This window comes from Diachasmimorpha longicaudata, chromosome 14 (genome assembly GCF_034640455.1).
Source record: "Diachasmimorpha longicaudata isolate KC_UGA_2023 chromosome 14, iyDiaLong2, whole genome shotgun sequence".
Lineage (NCBI taxonomy): Eukaryota > Metazoa > Arthropoda > Insecta > Hymenoptera > Braconidae > Diachasmimorpha > Diachasmimorpha longicaudata.
In genome coordinates, this window is record NC_087238.1 from 5,392,029 (window position 1) to 5,412,515 (window position 20,487).

Sequence of the window (20,487 nt, forward strand, 5' to 3'; positions counted from 1 at the left end):
TTTCCGATTGTTAGGGTTAAATACCGGAACGTGGGAGGTGAAATTTTTCAAGGCTTAAGGGATATCAAGAGTGATTATAAACACATTATCAGACTTGATTGAGTATTAAATTCTTTTTGATCTATCTATCACACAAAAATGGTTTTTTGATGTTAAATCAATAAAAAATTTGCTAAAGTGCGACATAAATTGAACCCTGATCAATCATAAACTTTGTCAACTTCATTGTATGCAAAAAAAAAAACATCGCAAAGAGTTACAACCACTCGGCGGCACTTAAATCATATTTTCCCCGCAATTACTATTTTTTTACACATTAACTATCCATAAATAAATAAATGCTAACAGTCTAATGAAACACAAATAAAGGCTCTGCTATTCCACTCCACCACTCAAAAACCTTTCCGATCAAAATAATAAACAGATTTTTTTTTTACTTGAATTGAAAATATTATGAAATGAGTTTTCAATAAATATCAATTGTCTGATTGTCTTCAGCTCAATAAATACAAGTATTCTGATCGTGATAGCTTTGTAAATCCCCCAGGAACATTATCCAACCGTCAATGCATTGTTCTCATCACACCAAAAAGCTTTTTCAGCTTAAACGATTGATATACACCCGTCTTTCATCATTTTTACATTGAACTGGGTGGGCGATTAGACGATATGACAGCCGTAAATTCTGTCGTCAATTTGATAGTTCTCAGTAATAATGGAAAATACTGGTAATGGTGAGAAAACAGATAAAACGAAACGAATACTGATCGAGACAGAAGGAAAACAAAACGATTGACGAATCAGGAATAAATAGAGAGGGATGGTGGTAAGGGCGACAGGGGGGGAGGGAGGGATGGGGTGAAAATGGAAAGAAGAGGGGTGGAAAAAAAAGGAGAAATGCACCATCCGGTTTTGCAGAGCTAAGAGTGGGGCATACACTCGATTCAACAAAGCAAATCAGAGTTCGACACGCAAAGGTGGCATGAGCTATCACGCGAGGTCGACTTACTCCTCCTTTCAAAATTTTTTTTTCTTCTTTTCTAAAAAAGAATGAGAAGGGGGGGGGAGTGGAAAATAAAAGGTCTTCACTGGCTCCTTCGATTCGCCCCTTTTCACGGTAATGGGACGTATGAAATCACCAGGTGGTAATGGACTCGGGGAGAAATAATTTTCTCAATCGGTTTTAGAAAAGTTCAACCCCGGGGGTAATGGCTTGACGTGTTCGAAGAGATTTCCGACAAGTTTTTGTTTGATTTGTCGGTAATGAGAGGGTACGGGTCTATTTTACGGGGGAAGGGGGAGGATTATTCACGGAGATCGAGTTGATTGAAATGATTTTGTTTAAAAAAAGAATTTGTCATGAAGTAATTTTTCTTTCTATTATTTTCAGTGATATTTTTTTTTTTGGCTTTTTGAATTTGAAGGAATTATTCTAGGGGATGAAGTGACTGATGACTTCATCTACACATTAGAAGGAGAACTTGAGGTTTGACTGATGATAACACACCTACTGGTGGTATCATCGCATGTGAATAAAGAAAAAAATAGAAAGGTCAATTAGATCTGACTAAAACTTGTTTTAAATTGAAATGTGAATATTAATGAATGATTGTCCATAAAATTTCGAAAATTACGCAGTCGATATTTCATTGAAATGAGTTTCTAAGAATTCCGTATCTGAAGCAGTTTCTGTTTACGAAATGAGATACCTAATCGCGAAAATACGGTGATTCGCGTTTAAGCTGTTGTTGGTTTTTCTAAACAGTTAGAAATGTCTCATGTTTACGTTTCTTTTCAACCTCATCTCGTTCGCCTTAAATATATTTATCTCGCGTTTAATTCGTCTGCTTTCAGACACGAGAGGCCAAAATTTTGAAAAATATTGAAACGCTGCTTAACGTGGGGTTTTTACTATTCCGAAAATTTTCTTATTAATTAAAAATATAATATAAATTATGGGTAAACTCACTCGTCACTGCTACGATGAAATACTGGTCCTAGAAATTCACCTGTGTGGGCACTTCACTCTGTGATGACACAATTTTTTATAACACTGACACTGTTGTTTTACCACTGTAAACACTTCACTCCACAACAAAACACTGAAAATGGCTGCCAACCGGCGGACCAATGAGATTTCACTATTCATTTTGCCGGTCTTTCGATGGCTCTACTTATATATGTACATATTTTCGCTAAAAATAAAAGCAGAAGCACTATTAGGTACCGGTTCCGTAATAAAACTCACGATAATTACGACAAAACTCCCGAAATATGCACAACTGCGACAAAGGGATCGGCGGCTGCTCTTGACTAGACACTGTGCCATTTACCGTACGTCACCGCGATTTTTCAATGCAATATCACTAACGTCCATTCAAAACAGTCAACATTCACCTGATCGAATTTATTGGATTGATCGTCACTGCGTAAAATCGATATTATCGATAAACTGCGTCCCAAACAACTGTCTCTGACCGGCATGCCTTGCACTGTGCTGCGTGCGCACAATTTATCCAAGATGGCGTCGTCCCACTAGCGCCACTAACGGGAGCTACGCGAGGCGACATAAAATGGCTGCCGGCCGGCAGGCCAATAATATTCCCCTATTTATTTTGGCGGTCTTTCCATAACATTAATTATATATATACATATATATAATACGTGTTGATATCGTATATATTTATATTTTAACTGGGAATGAAAGCAGCAGCACTATTATGTCCCTGTCCCATGACAAAACTGTCCGTAATTCCGACAAAACTCTCAAAATATGCACAACTGCGTCAAAGTAACCGGCGACTATTCTCGATTAGAAATTGTTGCATTTACCTTAAATGACATCGATTTGTCAATGCACTATCACTAACGTCCTTTCGAAACGATAACAATTCACTGTATCGACTTTATTGGACTGATCTTCACTGCGTAAAATCGATAAACTGTAACTGCGTCCCAAACAACTGCCACTGACCGGCATGCCTTGCACTGTGCTGCGTGCGCACAATTCGTCCAAGATGGCGTCGGGCCACTAGCGCCACCAACATGGAACTACTCGAAGCCTCTGCGTGAATTTCACGCTCAACAGTATTTCTGACAAATTGATAGAAACAACATTTGTGAGTATAAAACTTCTCTTTTAATGAAAATATGAATTATTCTCGGTGGTCAGAGGTATCAGGAAGGCAATGATTAGTCGATATACGAACAATTTTCTCTCTTTTGAAGGTTCACTCAGTGATTTTTACCACACCACTGGAAAACGTGTCTCGGCAGCCGGGATTGACCGCCATTTTCAGTATTTACTTGCAAACCCTTTGCGGGCATTTTTTTGTTGTGTTTTATCTGAGAAATACTATTCAGTGATCACCGGAGCCAGTCATGTGAGTATTTTTCAACGTTATTTACAGGAGACTAGTGTTAGTCAGGGTGGGAGTGATTATCGTGAGTGTTTTTATTTGTTTCTCATCAGGGCTAGGAGTCGTAAGGACAGCAATGGAAAAAGTGACTCGGAGGCGACCGATAAAGATAGCAAACGCGATAAGGGTCGTGAGAAGGACAGGAAGAAACGTACTGCATCGTCCTCGAGCAGTGGAAGCAGGTACAACAAGATTTTTTAATTTATTATGGACAGAAATGGTTTCCGGTCTGCTTTAATGAAGTGTCAACTGTTCTTCAATTTTTTTATTCATTTATCATGATGAAATCCATAGGAGGAAGGGGTTACTCCCTACAAATATTCCACTAGCTCCCTGGGTTTAGAAAATATTTGCACAAAAACAATTTTACAATTTACAAGAATACTTACCACGTTATTAACCCGTTATAAAATTATCTTCAGATCAAATAATTGTTCTGATTGTTTCAGCTCGTCAGACAGTAGTTCAGGCTCATCGAGTTCCAGCAGTGGCAGCAGTTCTCGTTCCAGTTCTTCGTCCAGTAGCTCATCAAGTAGCTCGGGAAGCTCGTCAGGAAGCTCCAGGGACAGAAATCGTAAACGCAGTCGTAGTAAGAGTGCTGATGCCTCCAGAAGGCATGACAACAAGGAGAAGGAAAGGGAGAAGGATCGGGAAAAAGAGAGGGAGAGAGATCGAGACAGGAATAAGGATAAGAAGAAGAATGATTCCGTGGCTGATAAACTAAAACCCAAAGGAAGATCTAGGTAAATGATAAATTCATTACTTGTTTTCCTCTTTAGGAAAAATGGAATTATTAAAAGCAAAAATTTCATTTCGATGTTCTCCAGGTCTCCATCAGCAAGAAGATCGGTTTCTCCTCGTCGAAAGCGTAGGGAGCGTTCACCGATCCCTCGCCCTACCAAGATCCACATCGGTCACTTAACGAGAAATGTAACAAAGGATCACATAATAGAAATATTCTCTTCATACGGCCAGATAAAAATGGTAGACTTTGCAGTGGACAAAATGCATCCAAATCATGGTAGAGGGTTTGCTTATGTTGAATTTGAGACAGCTGATGAGGCTGAGAACGCTATGAAGCACATGGATGGAGGACAGATCGACGGACAGGAGATAACAGCAGCTCCAGTACTTCTACCCAAGCCCAGACCCATGCCCATGAGACGAATGTCCCCTGGGATAGGCAGAGGTGGACCCATGAGATGGGGAGGGAACAGGAGAAACTCACCACCGCGTTATCGTCGACGTTCGCCTCCGATGAATCGTCGCAGAAGCCCCAGACCACCCAGACGCAGGCAGAGATCCAGATCAAGAAGTCCTGTTAATAGTTCACGTCACAGGCATCGAAGATACACCAGGTCCAGCTCCAGCAGCTCGCGATAAAATCGATGAATTTTGGGTAAATAATATCATTTGGCGTGACTCATGGGAGAAAAAAAAGTGGATTAAAATCAATTAGTGATTGAGGGATGAAATTTTTTCATTGAGTTTCAGTTCTTGAGAAGTGATTTGGGGTGCGAGGGAGGCAGAAGGATTTTTTTTTTCAAGAATGACAGCAGTACAAAAAAAATCCGTGATCAAGTTTCTATCTGCGTTAGATCCAAATATGTTTTTAAAAAACTGAATTCAAGAGGATCACACTTCCTAATTTATTTCAATACTGTATTAGTGACGTTTAAACATGTGAGGGTTGAAAATAACCCTCTCACTGATCCCTGATGGAAATTTGTATCTGTTTTTGAATGGAAAAATAAGGGATCAATTATCTTTCGAGAAGTTAATAATTTGAGATGCAAGAAGGCCATAAAAAACGATCACGGAATTATCTAAAATTTAGCGTTAGCGAAATAATTGCACAATTATTGAAAACGACAACAAAAGGAAAATCTCAATCGTTTTTAATTCAATCGTAAATATCTGTTATGATGGATTATTTAATTCACTATGCCTTCAATGATAGACAACATGAAAATTTCCAAATCATTTATCGGAGTAAAGCCAAGGAAGTGAGAATGATGAACCAATAATATCGTAATTGTAATTAAGAAAATTGTGAAACGAATAAAAATAAAAAATTACCGATAGGTATTTTTTTTGCACTGTCAATGTTAAGGAAATAAATCATTCGGACTATGAAATACTGTGGGGATTAAAAATGAACAGACACTTTCATTTTTCGACAAGTTGGTACTTTGATAGAAACTATTGATTATTGGATCCTTTTACAAAGAATCAATTTTCGCATTTTTGTTCATTTTCTTTTAGAAAAGAATTCTATTCACACAAAACTTTCCATTATACTCGTTTTTCCTTTATCTACAAAAACAGAAAAAAATGTCCATTGCATCACCACTTTTAATTTCCATATTTTCCTCTTCTTAGTTCCTCTTGGGCCAGCTTCATTTAATTTATCGCTGAAATTACTTGTTTTTTTTAAATCTTCATTGATGAAAAATATCTACAATCTGTTGTTTAGCCTTTATATATTCGCTAGATTTTTATATAATTATTCAATATACAATTTCACAGTCACTTTTACAATGTGAATAAATCAATTAAATGGTCATGAGGAGGAGGAGGAGGGTGGGGCTAGCAATTTATTTTCATTTTTTAAATAATTGCAAAAATCCCTAGTCAAAAGGTTTTTTCACTTTAGTTCAATTCACTCCACAACGTACGGCATTCGCATCTTCGCTCATTTAGTCAGTTCTTTCCAGCTGATTTTTTTTTACTAAAAAAATTGGTAATGCTTTGCTCTTCAGTGTTGTCTACTAATTCCCTCATCTTTTGGCACTTGCCAATGACATTCTAACTAAATGTAATTGAAATTACTCAATTGGTTTTGATTCAGTTCCTGAAACCAATTTTTTTTTCGTTTTAACGGAAGAGATTAATGATTATTAAACGCTGGGGACACGATTGTTTTTTTTTAATTAATAAATTAATAATAGTGAGGGCGACTGAGGAGATTCAAAGGTTTTAGCAACCCTCAAAACTAGTTTCTCGTACAAGAAATAGAGTATTTTTGTATTTAAAAAAATTCTAAAATCTCAATTGAAATAGTAAAATCTCCCCAATAAAATCCCTCGAACTGATCTGGAAAGTTTTTTATCACAGGAAAAATTCTAGTGTCCCCAGATAAATTAAAAATTAAAACATGAAATCCCAAAAGAAATGGTTGAATAACGTCCCCCATTCACTCGGTCAAAGAAAAAAAAAAGGAACTTGAAACGGTTAAAAACAAAATTAGAATTTATATACTTGCTCTTTATATTACAAGAATTAAATTAAAATCCGAATCCTCGACGCCACTAACAGAGATTCATTCATCTGTACGACTCGACAATAAATAAATAATTAAATAATTTGTGGTTCTCCTCAAAAACATGTCCCTCGGTCCTTATTCAAAGCTAGAGATCTGTCAGACGAGTCTAGCCATTCATCCTCTCAAACAAGAGATTTAAAAAAAAAAACAATTCGCTTTACGTATTCCCTCTCACTTGTCCCTACAGTAATTCGTAATATTACACACGATATTAACGTTACTTGTTACTTAATAACCGTAATAATAAGTCGTATATATAATATAGTTCTATAGACAGTCAGATCCCCTAGGATCCATTTTGAATGCATCCTCGTGAAACTTCACAAAAAAAAAATCTCACTGCAGGTTATTTTTAGACGGAAAGATACCTGCACTCACCGTTCATTCTTTCCATTATTTACAAATTTGTTTTAAACTAGTTTTGATTCTCTGTGGAATATAAAAAGCTAGAAATTTCTCTGTCAAAGGGAGCCCACGTATGCCCACAATTAAAAATTTTCACCGCCACGTACTTTGAAATTCATTGGAGATGAGGAATCCCCAAAAACAACATTCGAAGGATTAATTCAAAGCCATTGATCTGAATTTGATATAAAAAAATTTACCCCTCAGCCCTTACCAGCAAAAACCAAAGAAATCAACTTTTTAAATTCCTCATCTATCAAAACCTCCCCAAAAGCCCCCTTATCATCGAGACTGCGAGGAGTCCTCCTTCTTATGCATCTCAGCATGAATGATTCCATCAACCTGTCTAGATGCATTCCCAGGCCCAGGGCCAGCCCGATGATGCATATGAAGATTGCTGAGAGGTCCAGGACTGGGATCCTTTCCTCTGAGTGCAGCCACATTCTGATTGTACCCAGCATAGAGTTTCGCCCTCTCCTCCTCTTCAGCCCTGAAGGCAGCAGCAGCCATCAGAGGATTGTACCTCAGCTGCTGTAGTGCATCGTACCTGTACGGATCCCTGAATGGATCAGGTGTCCATGGGCCAGGTGGTTGTCCAGGTCCTGATGCCGATGGGGGTGGTGGTGGGGGCTGAAAGTGCTGCATAGGATGACCCAGTGGCATCATTGTCCGCGACATTCCATGTGGAATGCTGTGAGGATGCCTAGCCAAGTATGCATGATGAGGATGATGATATCTCGGGTCTGGAATGGGACTGGGGCCCTGTGACAATCCAGGGCCTGGTACACTTGGACCCCTTGACAGCATAACAACATCGTCGTCTTTGCTCCTGGGTTCCTCCTTCACTCGCACCTCACTGGGATCCAATGTTCCATTTCTCAAAGGCGATCTGTCACGCCCCATCATCGCATGCTGACGATTCTGATGCATCAGTCTCTCTCGTTCCATCTCCCGTCTCTCCAACTCCCTCCTCTCCTTGTCACGTCGTTCACGCTCACGCTCACGCTCTGCTGCCTCCTGCTGCTTCCTCTTCTCCTCTTTTTCACGTTCACGACGTTCTCGTTCCCGCTGCTCCTCGCGTTCACGCTCCCTACGCTGACGCTCGAGCTCCTCGCGCTCTCGACGCTGACGTTCGTGCTCCTCACGCTCACGCTCTCGTTCGCGACGTTGACGCTCGAGCTCCTCACGTTCACGACGCTGACGTTCACGCTCACGTTCACGCTCTTCGAGCTCCGCACGACGATCGATGGAAGGGGGCTCGGGTTTCAGAGTCCAAGAGACTGTTGTTGGAGGAAAGCCTGGATTCGCACGCTGGAGACTGCAAAAACAATATATTTAGGGAGGGGCCTATTTTTGTTGTGGATAATTATTTATGATTATCAGTGAAGCAGAGAAGGGGAACTCCCATTTTGATTTAAATATTATGTTGATTAGTTTTTTACCCTCTCCAAGGATCATGAACAGCTGACGTGAGTCCGCTCAACTGCGATATATCTCTGGTAGGTGGAAATGCTGACAGCGTCGGGAAATTTGGATTTCCTCCACCATATGATGCTGGATATCTCCCGAATGGTGACATTCCACTTCCTAAAATAAAAAATACAACATTCATTTAAAATGTAAACTCACAAATTTACATAAATCATAAGAAAAAAGATTTGAAAATGACAATCAAATTAGATTCGATTGAATTATAAATTTTGCAATTTTATTTCCGTTATCCCTCAAATAAATTTCGTAGGTTTGCAATCTTTGCGGAATGATCCACAACAGCCAAATTGGTGACCAACGATTATACTAATCCTGTCACCTGAGCGACCGGGGTTCGATTCCCCGTTGATTTACAAATTTTCATATTTGGCTTACCGCAGTGGCGAAATTGGTTAACGCGCCGGTGTCAACAGATGTATCTTAATTTGTCTACAGAGGGTTAGATGGAGTGGCACTATTAATTATATGAAATGCGGGATTGCTCAAAAAGCAGGGTTACTAATCGGACCTATCTTGACCATCATCGTTGCTAATCTGGAGTTCTCGGTTCAAATCCGAGCTGCGGTATTTTTTTTCATAATTATATTTTTCTCTACTAACCTAAATGTGACGCAGATGTGGACAGAAACCCAACAGGATGAGGGGGTGGTGGTGCCCCAGGATGACTAGGAGGCATATTGGAAGGAAAGGGTGGCGCCAGAGAGGGCCCACCCAGTCCTAAACCACCTGGAGGCCCCCCTGGATATAAATGTCCTGGTGGCCTCAGAAGTTCTGTCTTGGTTGCCACTACTCCCCCGGCTTTCGCCTCCGCCTGTTGCTTCTGCTGGTGATGGTAAATTTCCCAGGCTATTCTCACGTGCATTGCGTTCCACTTACCAGTCTTCTGAAAAATTCATATATTTTTAAATTATCATGCAAAACCTCAATTTCTGTTGCTCCTCATGGAATAATTAACTGGAATTTTTCTCTTCAACCCTTCCCATTAATTAATCAACACTGAGTATGAATCTTGAATAAAAAAAATTTAAGATTTGCCTACGACAATTGCATAAACATTTCTAAGCAGTAAACGCACTCAATCACTTACTTTTGGTGCATATGATGTCAAATGATTAGGTGGCACAAACGGTGTAGACGGACCCATTCCTGGATGTAGAAGTCCAGCATTGAATCCGGGATAACTCGAAAGATTGAGATTGCCACGAAAAAATGGCGAATCAACGCTTCCCAGCTTTGGAATATCCTTAAACTGTTCAATCAATATTTCATTAAAAATAATAATTATCTCTTACAAAACAAATATTATTATCATTAAGATACTGACGATTGGGGGTGGAAACAATGTCGTAGCAGCTGGTGGAGGCAGCAGAGGAGTCGTGTGCTGATGTACATGGGTGTGCTGATGCTGATGATGATGCATCTCTGTTCTTAAATACGGTGGAGGCCCTAAATTACTCACTGCAACGTTTCTATCTTGGGAAGAGGCTAGGAACCGATTATCCAACTCCCGTCTCAACAGATCCGTTTGACCTGTGACATGGGTCACCCCTTAATAATTTACGCATCAGTATTTTTAGTAAGTTAACACAATTATTAATAGAAAATTTTACAAGCTAAAATTTCATCGTAAGATAATAAAAATAGATACCCCCATATTCCCGAGATAAAACAGGTGAAGTTGTCAAATTTATCTTGACAATTTGACAGATATTTCAAGATAAATATGTAATTGAAAATAAATTGATGAATGTCTGAAATTGATTTGCAAACTCACTTGTCTGGAAGAGTGACTCAGCCGAGAAAGGATTGGGATTGGTGGTGGGTGGTGGTAATGAAGGCAACGAAGTGTGAGGACTGGAACTTGATACTGGGGGTGGTAAAGGAGCTGCAAACATTGGTGGTGGAAAATTGTGCATTCCGAGGGCTGCTGAGGGAGGTGGGGGTGTTGGCCTTGGCACTGATGTACCAGTCGCAGGTGATAATTGAGAACTCGTGCTACTACTGAAACAAAATGATAACACAGTATTAACAACAAAATATAATTCGAACTAGCCGATTTATCGAAGTCATAATTGAGGAATCATTAACCGGACCATTCCTGAGATATTGAGTTAAAAAAAAAAATTACCTGATCCATCCTTGAGCCTTTGAATAAGCGGGTAGACTAGAATTGGCTGGGGATGACGTGTTTGGCACACTGACTGGCGTTATACTCCCTCTGCTCAACGTACTTACGTTACTGCTGCACATTAATTCCGTAAAAACGTGAAAATAAAAAAAATGTCAATTACTTAAGGATAAAAATAAACAGTGTAACCCATAGATAATAACGATTGTTACCTGTAACTGTCACGTTCACGATTAGGACTGTGACCCCTTGGTGAATTATTATTGTTGATACGTCCAGCAAGACTACACGTGACAATGTCCCGATGTGCTATTGTATTAGCTGTGGTAACTGTATTTGTTATCGTTGATACACACGTTGTTGTTGCTGCTGAGAGGGGAGTTGAACTGTTGTGAGTTGTTACGTTGTTTCCTAATGGGGGTTTTGCTATGCTGTTCGTATGGGGCGATGCTCTACTGCTTCTCTGTAAGTTTGTCATTAACGATTTGTTAATTGGAGTACATTGACTTGATTAGAAATATTAGATGATTAATTGAATGTAGAGGTCAAAAAGTGAATAAATAAAAATAAAATGAAAGAGTAAATTCATTCACTTACGACATCAGCTCTTGAAGAGGCTGAATGGGATGGTGATGGTACAGCAGGTGACAAATACGGGCTGTGATTCAACGAGGCGTAAGGAGTGTAAAGAGGTGGATAAGAGGGCTGACTCTGCGGATACGCAGCCATTGGCAATGAAGGTGGATAGCTGGTGGTAGCTGCTCCATTTGATGGAGCTGCTGGGGTTACACCTAGACTAGCAACTGCTGGACTAGTTGTATTGTGACTCGACGATACCAGCGGTACATTTGGTGGATGGAGAGCTGGTATTGTTGTGTGTGGCTGCTGAGGCAGTGATGGCGGTGGATGAGCTGGTGATGCTGGACGCTGCTGGGGAGCTATTGCACGAGGATTCGCTGCTAGCGGACTAGTCATCTGCAAGAAGATAAGTAAAATCCATAAAATGATCTTTTTTTCAATTTTTATAACCGAAAAATGAAGATGGAAGGTTGAACTTTTAGTCTCTAAAACGCTTATATTTAGAAAAATCGATCACAAGTTATACTTACGGGTGGTTGGGATATGTGTGGTGGCAATGTGGGACTTGGTGGACTCGGCGCCGTTGGTACAGGTGCTGAGGCAGGCACAGGTGGGGGTATTGGTGCTGGTGCATCCGTTGCTGGATTTGAAATTTGTCCCCCAGTATCTGGAGGCGTTCCACCAGCACCATTTGCTGGTGGCAATACGTGTGGCGATGACGATGGCAACTCGTCTACCGAAAAAGTAATCAATTAGTTCATCTAATCAGATTCCCTAGAATTGTTAGGGGGAGGGCCGGGACGTTTTAATAAGCGCCGGTGGTGGATAAATCAATTTACTTACATTTACGTGGAAGAGGTGGGGTAGAAGATTCAAAGAGAATTGATTCTGCATCTGAACCCTGAAAATATCAATACTCTCATTACTTTGACGTCATTTTAACATTCAAAATTTTTCTTTATCTGTGTATTGCGAAAAATTGAATAATTTTTCTGGTGAGAAAAAAAAATGAAGTGATAAAGATATTCAACGCACCTTATCGTCTTCCCCTTCACTATCACACTAGAAAAAAATCGATAAAAAAATTGTTAATCCATCAATTGTCATTGTCTGTTCAATTATTATTATTGTATGACTCGAGTAATTAAATACTTACGATATAGCCTTTGCCCGAGCTGCAGTGGCTGCTGGCCTGTTGGTTAAACAAATCTATTAATGTAAACAGTGATAATAATTGGGAGAAGCAATAATCGAAGGTGATTTTTCTCCTCTCACTCCTCCCTAGTAAATTCATCTATTTTCTTTGTCATTGAACATACATCACTAAGGTGGTCCCTGGAACTATCAGCGTCCTGGCTATCCCGAGGGATGCCAGGGCCATGCAGTTGTTCCGACGCTCTCCCGCTGTCGTCACTCGTTCCTGCATCGAGGCCCTGATAATCAAATTAATTAAGAGAAATTATTTTAAGGACTTTTGTATGGAATTTTTGTTAAAATTCTTGTTTGAGAGGGCCTCTTAACAGATTGTGAACACTGAAAATTTTGTTCGTACCTGATTGAGCGTAGAGGGTGTCAGTATGGAATTATGGGTATAATGGTTGGGCTTGAAGTGATTCTTAATGTGATGATCGTTGTGACGATTGTTCTGGCCGGTATCCACTTTTGGTTTTTCCTCTATTGTCAGAAGCGTGTGTAGCTTCTTCAAATTGTTTTTACCAGCTAACTTTATTGCACTCTGTAAAAATAACAAACAATGTTTCAATCAATAAATCTTTGGATCGCGTTGTAATTAAAATGACTACAAACTAGTTAAATTGAAAGCGGATCTAACAATTACAATCATGTGAGTGAATTGAATTGAATAATCCGATTGTATTATGCTCAATATCCGTTCGAAAATTTATTTAAATATTCCAATATTATCTGCACAATTTTATCTGGCCCACAACAAAGGAAAACTAGAAGGGATTTACCGTCTAAAAATATCCCACTGTCTTCAATATTTAATCCTGAAAATATCAATGAATTCACCCTCCCGAACGGAAGTTCAGACAAAGAAAAAGAACCTGCTCATGAATACCATCCCCTCTCTGCCTACATCTTCAACGAGAAAGGTAAAAATATTAATTCCCAGTTTCGAAAGAAGAAAAAATTTCCCTCTCTCATTTCATTTTTAAAATTAATTCGACTCAAGAGTAAACGTCAAGGTAATTTTTGTTATAATGAATTCTCCGTGAAAAGCTGTCTCTCCGAAGCTTCTTAAAATTCCTACAGGGATCTATCAAATTTAATTAGAGTCATCAATCTCCACCAAAAATTTTTTTGACAGATGAACTTTCGTCACAATTGACACTACAAAAGCTCAAATATTTAAACCTCAAATCCTGAATTTTGCCTCCGCACTTGATTGAAGATTCATAATTATTCACTTCCCTCCTAAATCCCTCCCCCAAAGCACTCACCAAAAAATACACTACACTCCATTAAAGAATTAAGTAAAAATATATCATGTTTATCATGGCAACGTGGTGGTGATAGTATCGTTATAGCCGTGCAGTTCTCCACACATCCACGGTTGATGTTATACTGAAAGATATTCCAGGGTATGTGTTTCCCGTTTGCAATGTGTTCGAGAGAGGGGGAGAAAATCGTCGAATGGGCGATAGAGTGAGAAAAAACGAGATGTGTAAAAATAATAAAAAAACCAAATACTGGGGGAAGGGAGGGAGGAAGAGGCAAAGGGACAGAGAGAATAAGGTAGCATCGAGCGAGTAGTGAAGACAGGGGAGTGGAGGATGGCAGGGGGAAAATCGCGGAGTCGCGACTGTGCCCGAGGGAGGGGTGCGAAAAAGATGGAAGAAAGGAGAAGACATTGACCGAAGTTAAACAGCCGCACACGACAAGGGATATCTGGCCAGCTGGGAAGATTCTTGTCTCATTTTTCTGTCCCTCTTCCCCTCACCTTTTAAAAGCCCAACCCGTCTCTATCCCATCGGACTCGTTTTTTTTTTTTAATTTTTTTTATTGAGGGGAAAAACGTGGAGAGGAGATAAGAGATTAAAAAACACGTTGTACAAGATGCCATTGCCAAAACAAGGCAATACACCTGCGGGAATTGATGTTTAGGGCTTATAGTTGAAGATATTTTGCTGGTAAATTGTTTTCAAGGGGTGGAGAAGAGAGACAAGTGGACTGTTGACATTTTTGGAGGGAGGAGGGTGGCGAGAGACAATAATTTTAAAAAGTGCTGCTGCAGGGAGAGCTCTTGCAACGCATTTCGTTATAATAAATAATAATAATTACGTTTTAATGTGCGACATTTAAAAGGGTTGAGACACTGGCTCTTTCGTTTAAAGTGCAGTATTAGCAAAAATTTTCCGACGTTTTTGTGAATAAAAAATCACTGCATAAGAAGAACTGGGGGAAATGCCTCCCTTGTGAAATTTCAGGAATGCTATAAAATTCTATCAACGAGAGAAGCTACAAATTCACACTGAACGTTTCCCTTCTAAAAGCAGTTTTGATGAATATTAAAGCCAAGCCGATGTATGTAATTTTTTTTCCAGGTGAATTGCACAGAGGCAAATAAAAAATACTAATGAATACAGCATCGAAGCACATAACTGCCTTTTCAGTTATTAAAACAATCTGTACCAGAGGTAAAATGTCACCGGGTACAGGTAATATTCTTGTGACCTAAAATATAGAGAATTTTAATTATTAATAGAATTGATTTAAAGGTAATAAATTCACCGACACCTGTCCCCATTCTTCCAATTATGTAAAAATCATTTCATTACAAAATTAAATTATCGAAAACTGCTACTTCTGGATGATAAATTTCGGTTCCATTAGGGAATAATTTTGTTATCACGATTCATTGTCATCAATTTGTTTATCACTGGAAAATTCCATTCAACCACAAAACCAGCACAAAAAGTCTAGTTAATTTTCTCCGAATAACATGACAGTTTTTTCCAATTAAATCTCCTCTAATAAAATAATAGAATTACCCAAATAAAATTCTACCTAATTACCGAAGAATTTGAACCGCAATCGAATCAAAATCGTGAAAGAACGACAAAACAATTTCTAACAATAAAAATAATTGGGAAGAATCTGAACTGAATGGAGCACTTTTTTACATGCAAAAGTCGAACTGATGACAAAAAATCCTGTCAAATAAAAATAATTGAAAAAAAAATCTTTAAAAAATCCACCAGCATCCCAGGACCATCTCCCACGTCGCGCGCACCAAGAGAACCATCGGAGACCCATGCCAGCCAGTTACAACGTTGCCACATTGTTCGGTACACCGAGCATTACCACTACATACGCCCTATGTTTTCGGATATAATCGTTTACAAATGTGTGGGTCGAGATGCCCATATGATACTTCTGGCGCGTGCTCTAATCAAAACTACCAATTGTAAGGAGTGGAGAGGGGGCGAGAGGGGTGAGGGATATATAACACGGATGATCTGTCATATTAATCAGCTGTAAGCGCTTCAAACTAAACATATAATGTCTCTTGTCCCCTCTGCACCAATAAAATTATCGATTTTTTTTCCCCTGTTCCGGACGATTTATTTTCCCTCTTCTTCACTGCTGATTATACTCTTGTTGGAATAATTGGCAGAATTCTAGGGGGTGGAAAATTTTTAGGGGATGAAAATATTAAAATATCGGACTATCTCGCTCCCCCTCTCCCTCCCTATTGACAATATACACGTGATAAAAATTCATTTCAGGCGGAGAATTGGATTGTTCTATGTTTATGGAATTTTCTTGGGGACAAATTGTTTTAGTTGAATCTTTCCATTTGTTCTTTGAAAATTCGAAACAATAAATAGATCGTGTGATTTTCTTGTTGTCCGGAAATACTCCTTATGACTATTGAATCAAGCCCACTGTAAAAATTGCGACAATGGAAAACAAAATTCCCAGGGAATTGATTTTAATAGAATGCAGCGTCGCCGAGGTGACGATTGAATTTCATGGAATATTAATTCATCTAATAGAGACGTATTATGTAAGACCGTCAGGTGGAATTGAGTTATTCCCGGAGGTTTATTGAAGATATTTTCCACGGAATTTTACCCAGTTTCAACGGAGAATATTTTCAGAGTTTTTTGCTCGGTGTCGAGAGACTGGAGATGTTATGCTGTTTGAAGCAATTAAATTATTCACTGCAAAGAATTTATTAATTGAATTAAATCTCTGGGACCGTTGACGACGTAATTGTGAATGAATTAGTTTTTCTAATGATATAAAATTATAAAATGGGGACAAAAAAATATTTTTGCTCATGAAACTCGTCCCAGAATCATTATGTATACAAATACAAATAAATTATGTACGCAAGATGTAAATAGTTGGCTGAAGGCTTTGGGATTATAACAAATTATAAATTCTCGCGATAACCAATGTCTCGCAACGAATTTCGTTAAAAATATCGAAAAAATGAACGGAAGAGGACGAGAAATCAAATAAATATTCGTAATCACATTCAATAAAGAAATATATCAACTCAATAATCTTAGAAATTGAATGATCACATTGACAAACACACAATTTCGCTGAAATCACAACGTCTCCGTTGAAACCCCAGACTAATAAAAAGTAACAGTGAAATGACGTGCACGCGATACATCTCCAATTGCCACTTTATTTTATGTTTACCCTCGCCACGAAAAAATGTCAGTACAAATAAACTCGAGTATCGTCTCCCTCTCGAGTGAAAAATACCTTCAAAAAAAAAAAAAAAAAGGGTCAGTAAAACTACGAAGAGAATAGTGCAAAAAATTGAGTTAAAAAAAAATCAATTCACTGCAACTCTAATAAACCATGTCATATAAACTGTGGAGAAACTCCTGAAACTGAAATGGGGCGGAGATCGTTGGAAGTCGAGGAAGGATAGAAAATGGCTGAAAAGAAGTATAAAGGATCGGCTGTCCCATCTACCAGTGGCAAAAAGAATCCTCTGGATACAACAGCTAGAGGAGAGGGACAACACTAACGTTGAAATAAAATAAAAAAGGAAGAATGAAGAAAAAAAAGAAGGAAAATTGTTTGAGAACAAAAATTACATTCTTGGAAGCGAGAAATGTGTGAGAGAGATGTGGGGTGATGAAAAAAAAGTACCAGTAGATAACCAGTTGTTCCGGAATCTCGGAGTCATTGGTGGAATAATAACAAGTTAAATAAATTAGAGAGAATGGGGAGAAAGGGTAAATACTGGTAAATTTAATTAGGGAAATCCAATACATTAAGTATTTTGATTGTAGAATTATTGTACCGAAGATCTGACAATCGAAATCATTTTGAGTGAATTAAAACTTGAATTATTGATAACTAAAAATTCATCAAAAGCAAATTAACGTGATGAATGATATTTTTTTTCGAGCTTGTAAAATTCTCAACATCTAGAAAATTTAACGCTCGGCTCCCCAGGCCAATTAATAAATTGGAGACAATAAAGGTGGAAATCAATTTGTAATGAAGATATAAGTGCGGAAATCTTTATAAATAAATTAATAATCAATCATGAAACGATAAAAGAATCATTGGCAAATAATTACCATGAGAAAATCTGTCATTATTATTCACTTCAGATTTATCTCAGAAATCAGTGGATTCAGGTAAATACTTCGTTGAATTTTCCATGTAATGAAACTCCCCACAAAACCAATGTCTAGACGTTTTCTCTCTCACACTACTCACGATCGCGATAGGTTTGTCAATCAAAGTGAAAAATGTTCTACAACAATTTGTTAAATCTCCCGAGATTAAGTGTATTGTATTTCCAACTGCTACAACCAGATTCACCGTGTAATCTACAGACTTATCTCCCATTAATAGCCACTCACTACTCGAGATAAGATCAGCAACGATTCTGTGATTCCATCGAGATTATGAATGTCTGAGTGGGGTGAAATGATAATAAACGCTTTTTCCTTTGTCTCCGGGGGTATCTTCGATAGTAGCAAGAGGGAGTGAATAAAAATAAAGCCGGCACGACCAATTCGGTCTCCCTATCTCCAAAAATAAGCAATAAAACTTCATGAAACACTGTCTCAATCCCCTCGAAAGAAAGTCGTTTGTTTACGATTCATATTTCAGTGGACAGCTGGGAAAGTCCAGAAACCGAATCCGTAATTATCTCCAGAGGAAAGAGTTTCAATCTGTGAAATATCGATCAACATCGTTGTAAATTAGTTAACTAATCACCGAAAAAAAAATTACCTCGAGGTCTTCATAACTCCTAAACGCAAGAATAGCAAATCCATCGATGATGTCCTCCTCGAAAGGGGGTTCTTTCGCACCACCCCCAGCAATACTCGACTTTTTCCTGGGCCTGGGAGGTCTCGGTGGCCTGACAGGCCTCTGATGACCATCCCTGGGCCCGCTGGACCTTGACAATCCCAACGTCTCCTCATCCTCCCCACTGTGGCTATCCTCATCATCCCCAGGCCTCTGTCTCACCTGATGGGAGAGATTATGATTCTTAGCACTTGCCAAACTCTCTCTCTGTGCCAAAATCCTCTGAGCCCTCTCGCGTCGCCTGTTTCTCTGACTGTTTCGTTGCTTAACCTCGATTTCCATTGTGATTTAGACTCGTCTAAGATGACAGGTGCACGTCAAACCCGTCCATAATCAAACAATCATGTGGAGTATTTCAGTTTAAAAAAAAAACACTTCAACCCCACAACTGTGGAGTTATCTATTTTTTATCTTCACTTTTCACAGTGAAAATCACAATTTCCTCCAGTTTCCAGCATCGATCGCCCTGTGGACAGACAGACAACGCGTTACACCACCAACTGGAGATGAAATCACTTGACGAAAACCCGTGAACATACACCACAATTTACCCAAAATAATGATATCTCCACTTATGAAAAAACACTTGGACTATCCCTGGAATATATTCACGCGTCTTATTCTCAATATGAGACCCAAGTACGCGCGATTCAGGGCTCTGTACGTACGTGCATACGTATTGTACGCACGTACGCACCTTGACGATAGTTCACCGTTCTTTATGCTCCATTTTGTTTCATTATTCAGGCACAAGGGCTTCAACAATTTATTACCAAATTTTAGTATTTTTAGTGTGGAATGGGGTATCACTTTGTCACAGATTTACAGTCCACCAGCATCGACTCTTTTTTTTATGTATCGAGACACTGGTCCGTGACCCCGCGGTCCAGAATTCGTCGAACTGTCAATTTTTTTTTTTTCACTTTGTTCCAAGTATTTCGGGGGAGTTTTTCGTGGCCTCCCGGGGGAGGGTTCTACGGCACTGATGAGGGATCGATGGTTTTTACAGGACAATTGTTGATGTAAAATTTTTTAGTGAGTAGAGGGCACGTACACCGATTGTTTGGAATGGCGGATCGAACAGGCACGCACGGTTGCCGCATCGTGTGGTAAAAATGGCCGTCCGCAAACTAACACACACTTGGATGAAATGAGAGGTTTGGAGGGTCGAACACTGAGTTTTGGTGATTGGGATTTTTTTTGAGGTACAGAGGGTTTTGAGGAAGGGGACAGGGGGCACAGGAGGTGGAGGGATCCTCGAGGAGGAGGGATTTTTTTTTCGGGGATTTCACGAGTGTTTTGACACTTTGGGCAGAGGGTTAAGTTTTTTTCGGAATTTTTTTTATAAGCGGAGGGCGGAGGGGGCACCAGAGGGTCACTGGAGGGATGGAAGATGGTCCGGTGGGATGATGTGTCGATCCACCGAGGGATAATACGTAAAATCCATCAGGAACATGGCGTGATTGTTGAAGGTTTTCACATTTGTCACTGGGATTCCTCGAGGGTTTCGGTGGAGTCGCCACTTGGGGGGCGAGCGGGCACTGGGGCAGTGTTCTTGAGTGGTAGAAAATTAAAAGATCGAGATTTTGAGGTTTGAGGAACCTCAGGCAACTCACAGCGGCTGCTCGAAGAACTGGACTAAAGGGGTTTTTATTGTTTTTTTTTTCGGGGGCTTTGAGGTTGGAGGCTGCGTGTGTATCGGGTTTGTGGAGTTTGAGAGTGACTGGGATTGGTGGCGTAGATGTACAGAAGCTGTGGTGGGGAGGGCGCGGGCGATTTGAAATGCGAATGGTGTAATGGACTGGACAGTTACGGTT

The 20,487-nt window shown here is 39.4% G+C and overlaps 2 protein-coding genes across 10 annotated transcripts; one reads left to right on the forward strand and one right to left on the reverse strand.

Annotated features, from left to right (window-relative positions):
- The first annotated feature begins 2,977 nt into the window (after nucleotides 1-2,977).
- On the forward strand, nucleotides 2,978-5,525 carry LOC135169335 (RNA-binding protein with serine-rich domain 1-B). 2 transcript variants are annotated; one of them, XM_064134243.1, is made up of 6 exons: nucleotides 2,978-3,119; nucleotides 3,229-3,383; nucleotides 3,473-3,601; nucleotides 3,869-4,162; nucleotides 4,247-4,818; nucleotides 4,914-5,525. In XM_064134243.1, coding segments are annotated over exons 2-5 (981 nt in total). In that variant the 5' UTR covers nucleotides 2,978-3,119; nucleotides 3,229-3,381; the 3' UTR covers nucleotides 4,803-4,818; nucleotides 4,914-5,525. The 2 variants fall into 2 exon arrangements, with proteins under 2 accessions (XP_063990313.1, XP_063990312.1); XM_064134242.1 differs by having other exon boundaries at nucleotides 4,247-5,525.
- Nucleotides 4,614-20,373, reverse strand: LOC135169331 (autism susceptibility gene 2 protein homolog). 8 transcript variants are annotated; one of them, XM_064134231.1, is made up of 17 exons: nucleotides 19,222-20,373; nucleotides 18,593-19,136; nucleotides 12,900-13,082; nucleotides 12,667-12,780; nucleotides 12,504-12,539; nucleotides 12,383-12,409; nucleotides 12,191-12,248; nucleotides 11,878-12,080; nucleotides 11,366-11,743; nucleotides 10,981-11,231; nucleotides 10,769-10,882; nucleotides 10,415-10,641; nucleotides 9,965-10,188; nucleotides 9,728-9,889; nucleotides 9,241-9,523; nucleotides 8,592-8,736; nucleotides 4,614-8,467 (listed from the first exon to the last, which is right to left on the reverse strand). In XM_064134231.1, the coding sequence occupies exons 2-17, from the start codon at nucleotides 18,950-18,952 to the stop codon at nucleotides 7,432-7,434; spliced, it is 3,801 nt and encodes a 1,266-aa protein (XP_063990301.1). In that variant the 5' UTR covers nucleotides 18,953-19,136; nucleotides 19,222-20,373; the 3' UTR covers nucleotides 4,614-7,431. The 8 variants fall into 8 exon arrangements, with proteins under 8 accessions (XP_063990301.1, XP_063990302.1, XP_063990305.1 ...); XM_064134232.1 differs by having other exon boundaries at nucleotides 19,210-20,373; XM_064134235.1 differs by having other exon boundaries at nucleotides 10,415-10,638; nucleotides 10,769-10,879; nucleotides 18,593-20,373.
- Between the last annotated feature and the right edge of the window lie 114 nt (nucleotides 20,374-20,487).

Excerpts from the sequence above, each read along its gene's own strand:
- LOC135169335 (XM_064134242.1), top strand. Across the intron at positions 3,602-3,868 it reads TCCTCGAGCAGTGGAAGCAG|CTCGTCAGACAGTAGTTCAG; the intron begins GTACAACAAGAT and ends TGATTGTTTCAG. Across the intron at positions 4,163-4,246 it reads AAACCCAAAGGAAGATCTAG|GTCTCCATCAGCAAGAAGAT; the intron begins GTAAATGATAAA and ends GATGTTCTCCAG.
- LOC135169331 (XM_064134231.1), bottom strand. The coding sequence starts at position 18,952 with ATGGAAATCGAGGTTAAGCAACGAAACAGTCAGAGAAACAGGCGACGC. Across the intron at positions 11,744-11,877 it reads CACACATATCCCAACCACCC|ATGACTAGTCCGCTAGCAGC; the intron begins GTAAGTATAACT and ends ATCTTCTTGCAG. Across the intron at positions 10,883-10,980 it reads CGTGAACGTGACAGTTACAG|CAGTAACGTAAGTACGTTGA; the intron begins GTAACAATCGTT and ends ATTAATGTGCAG.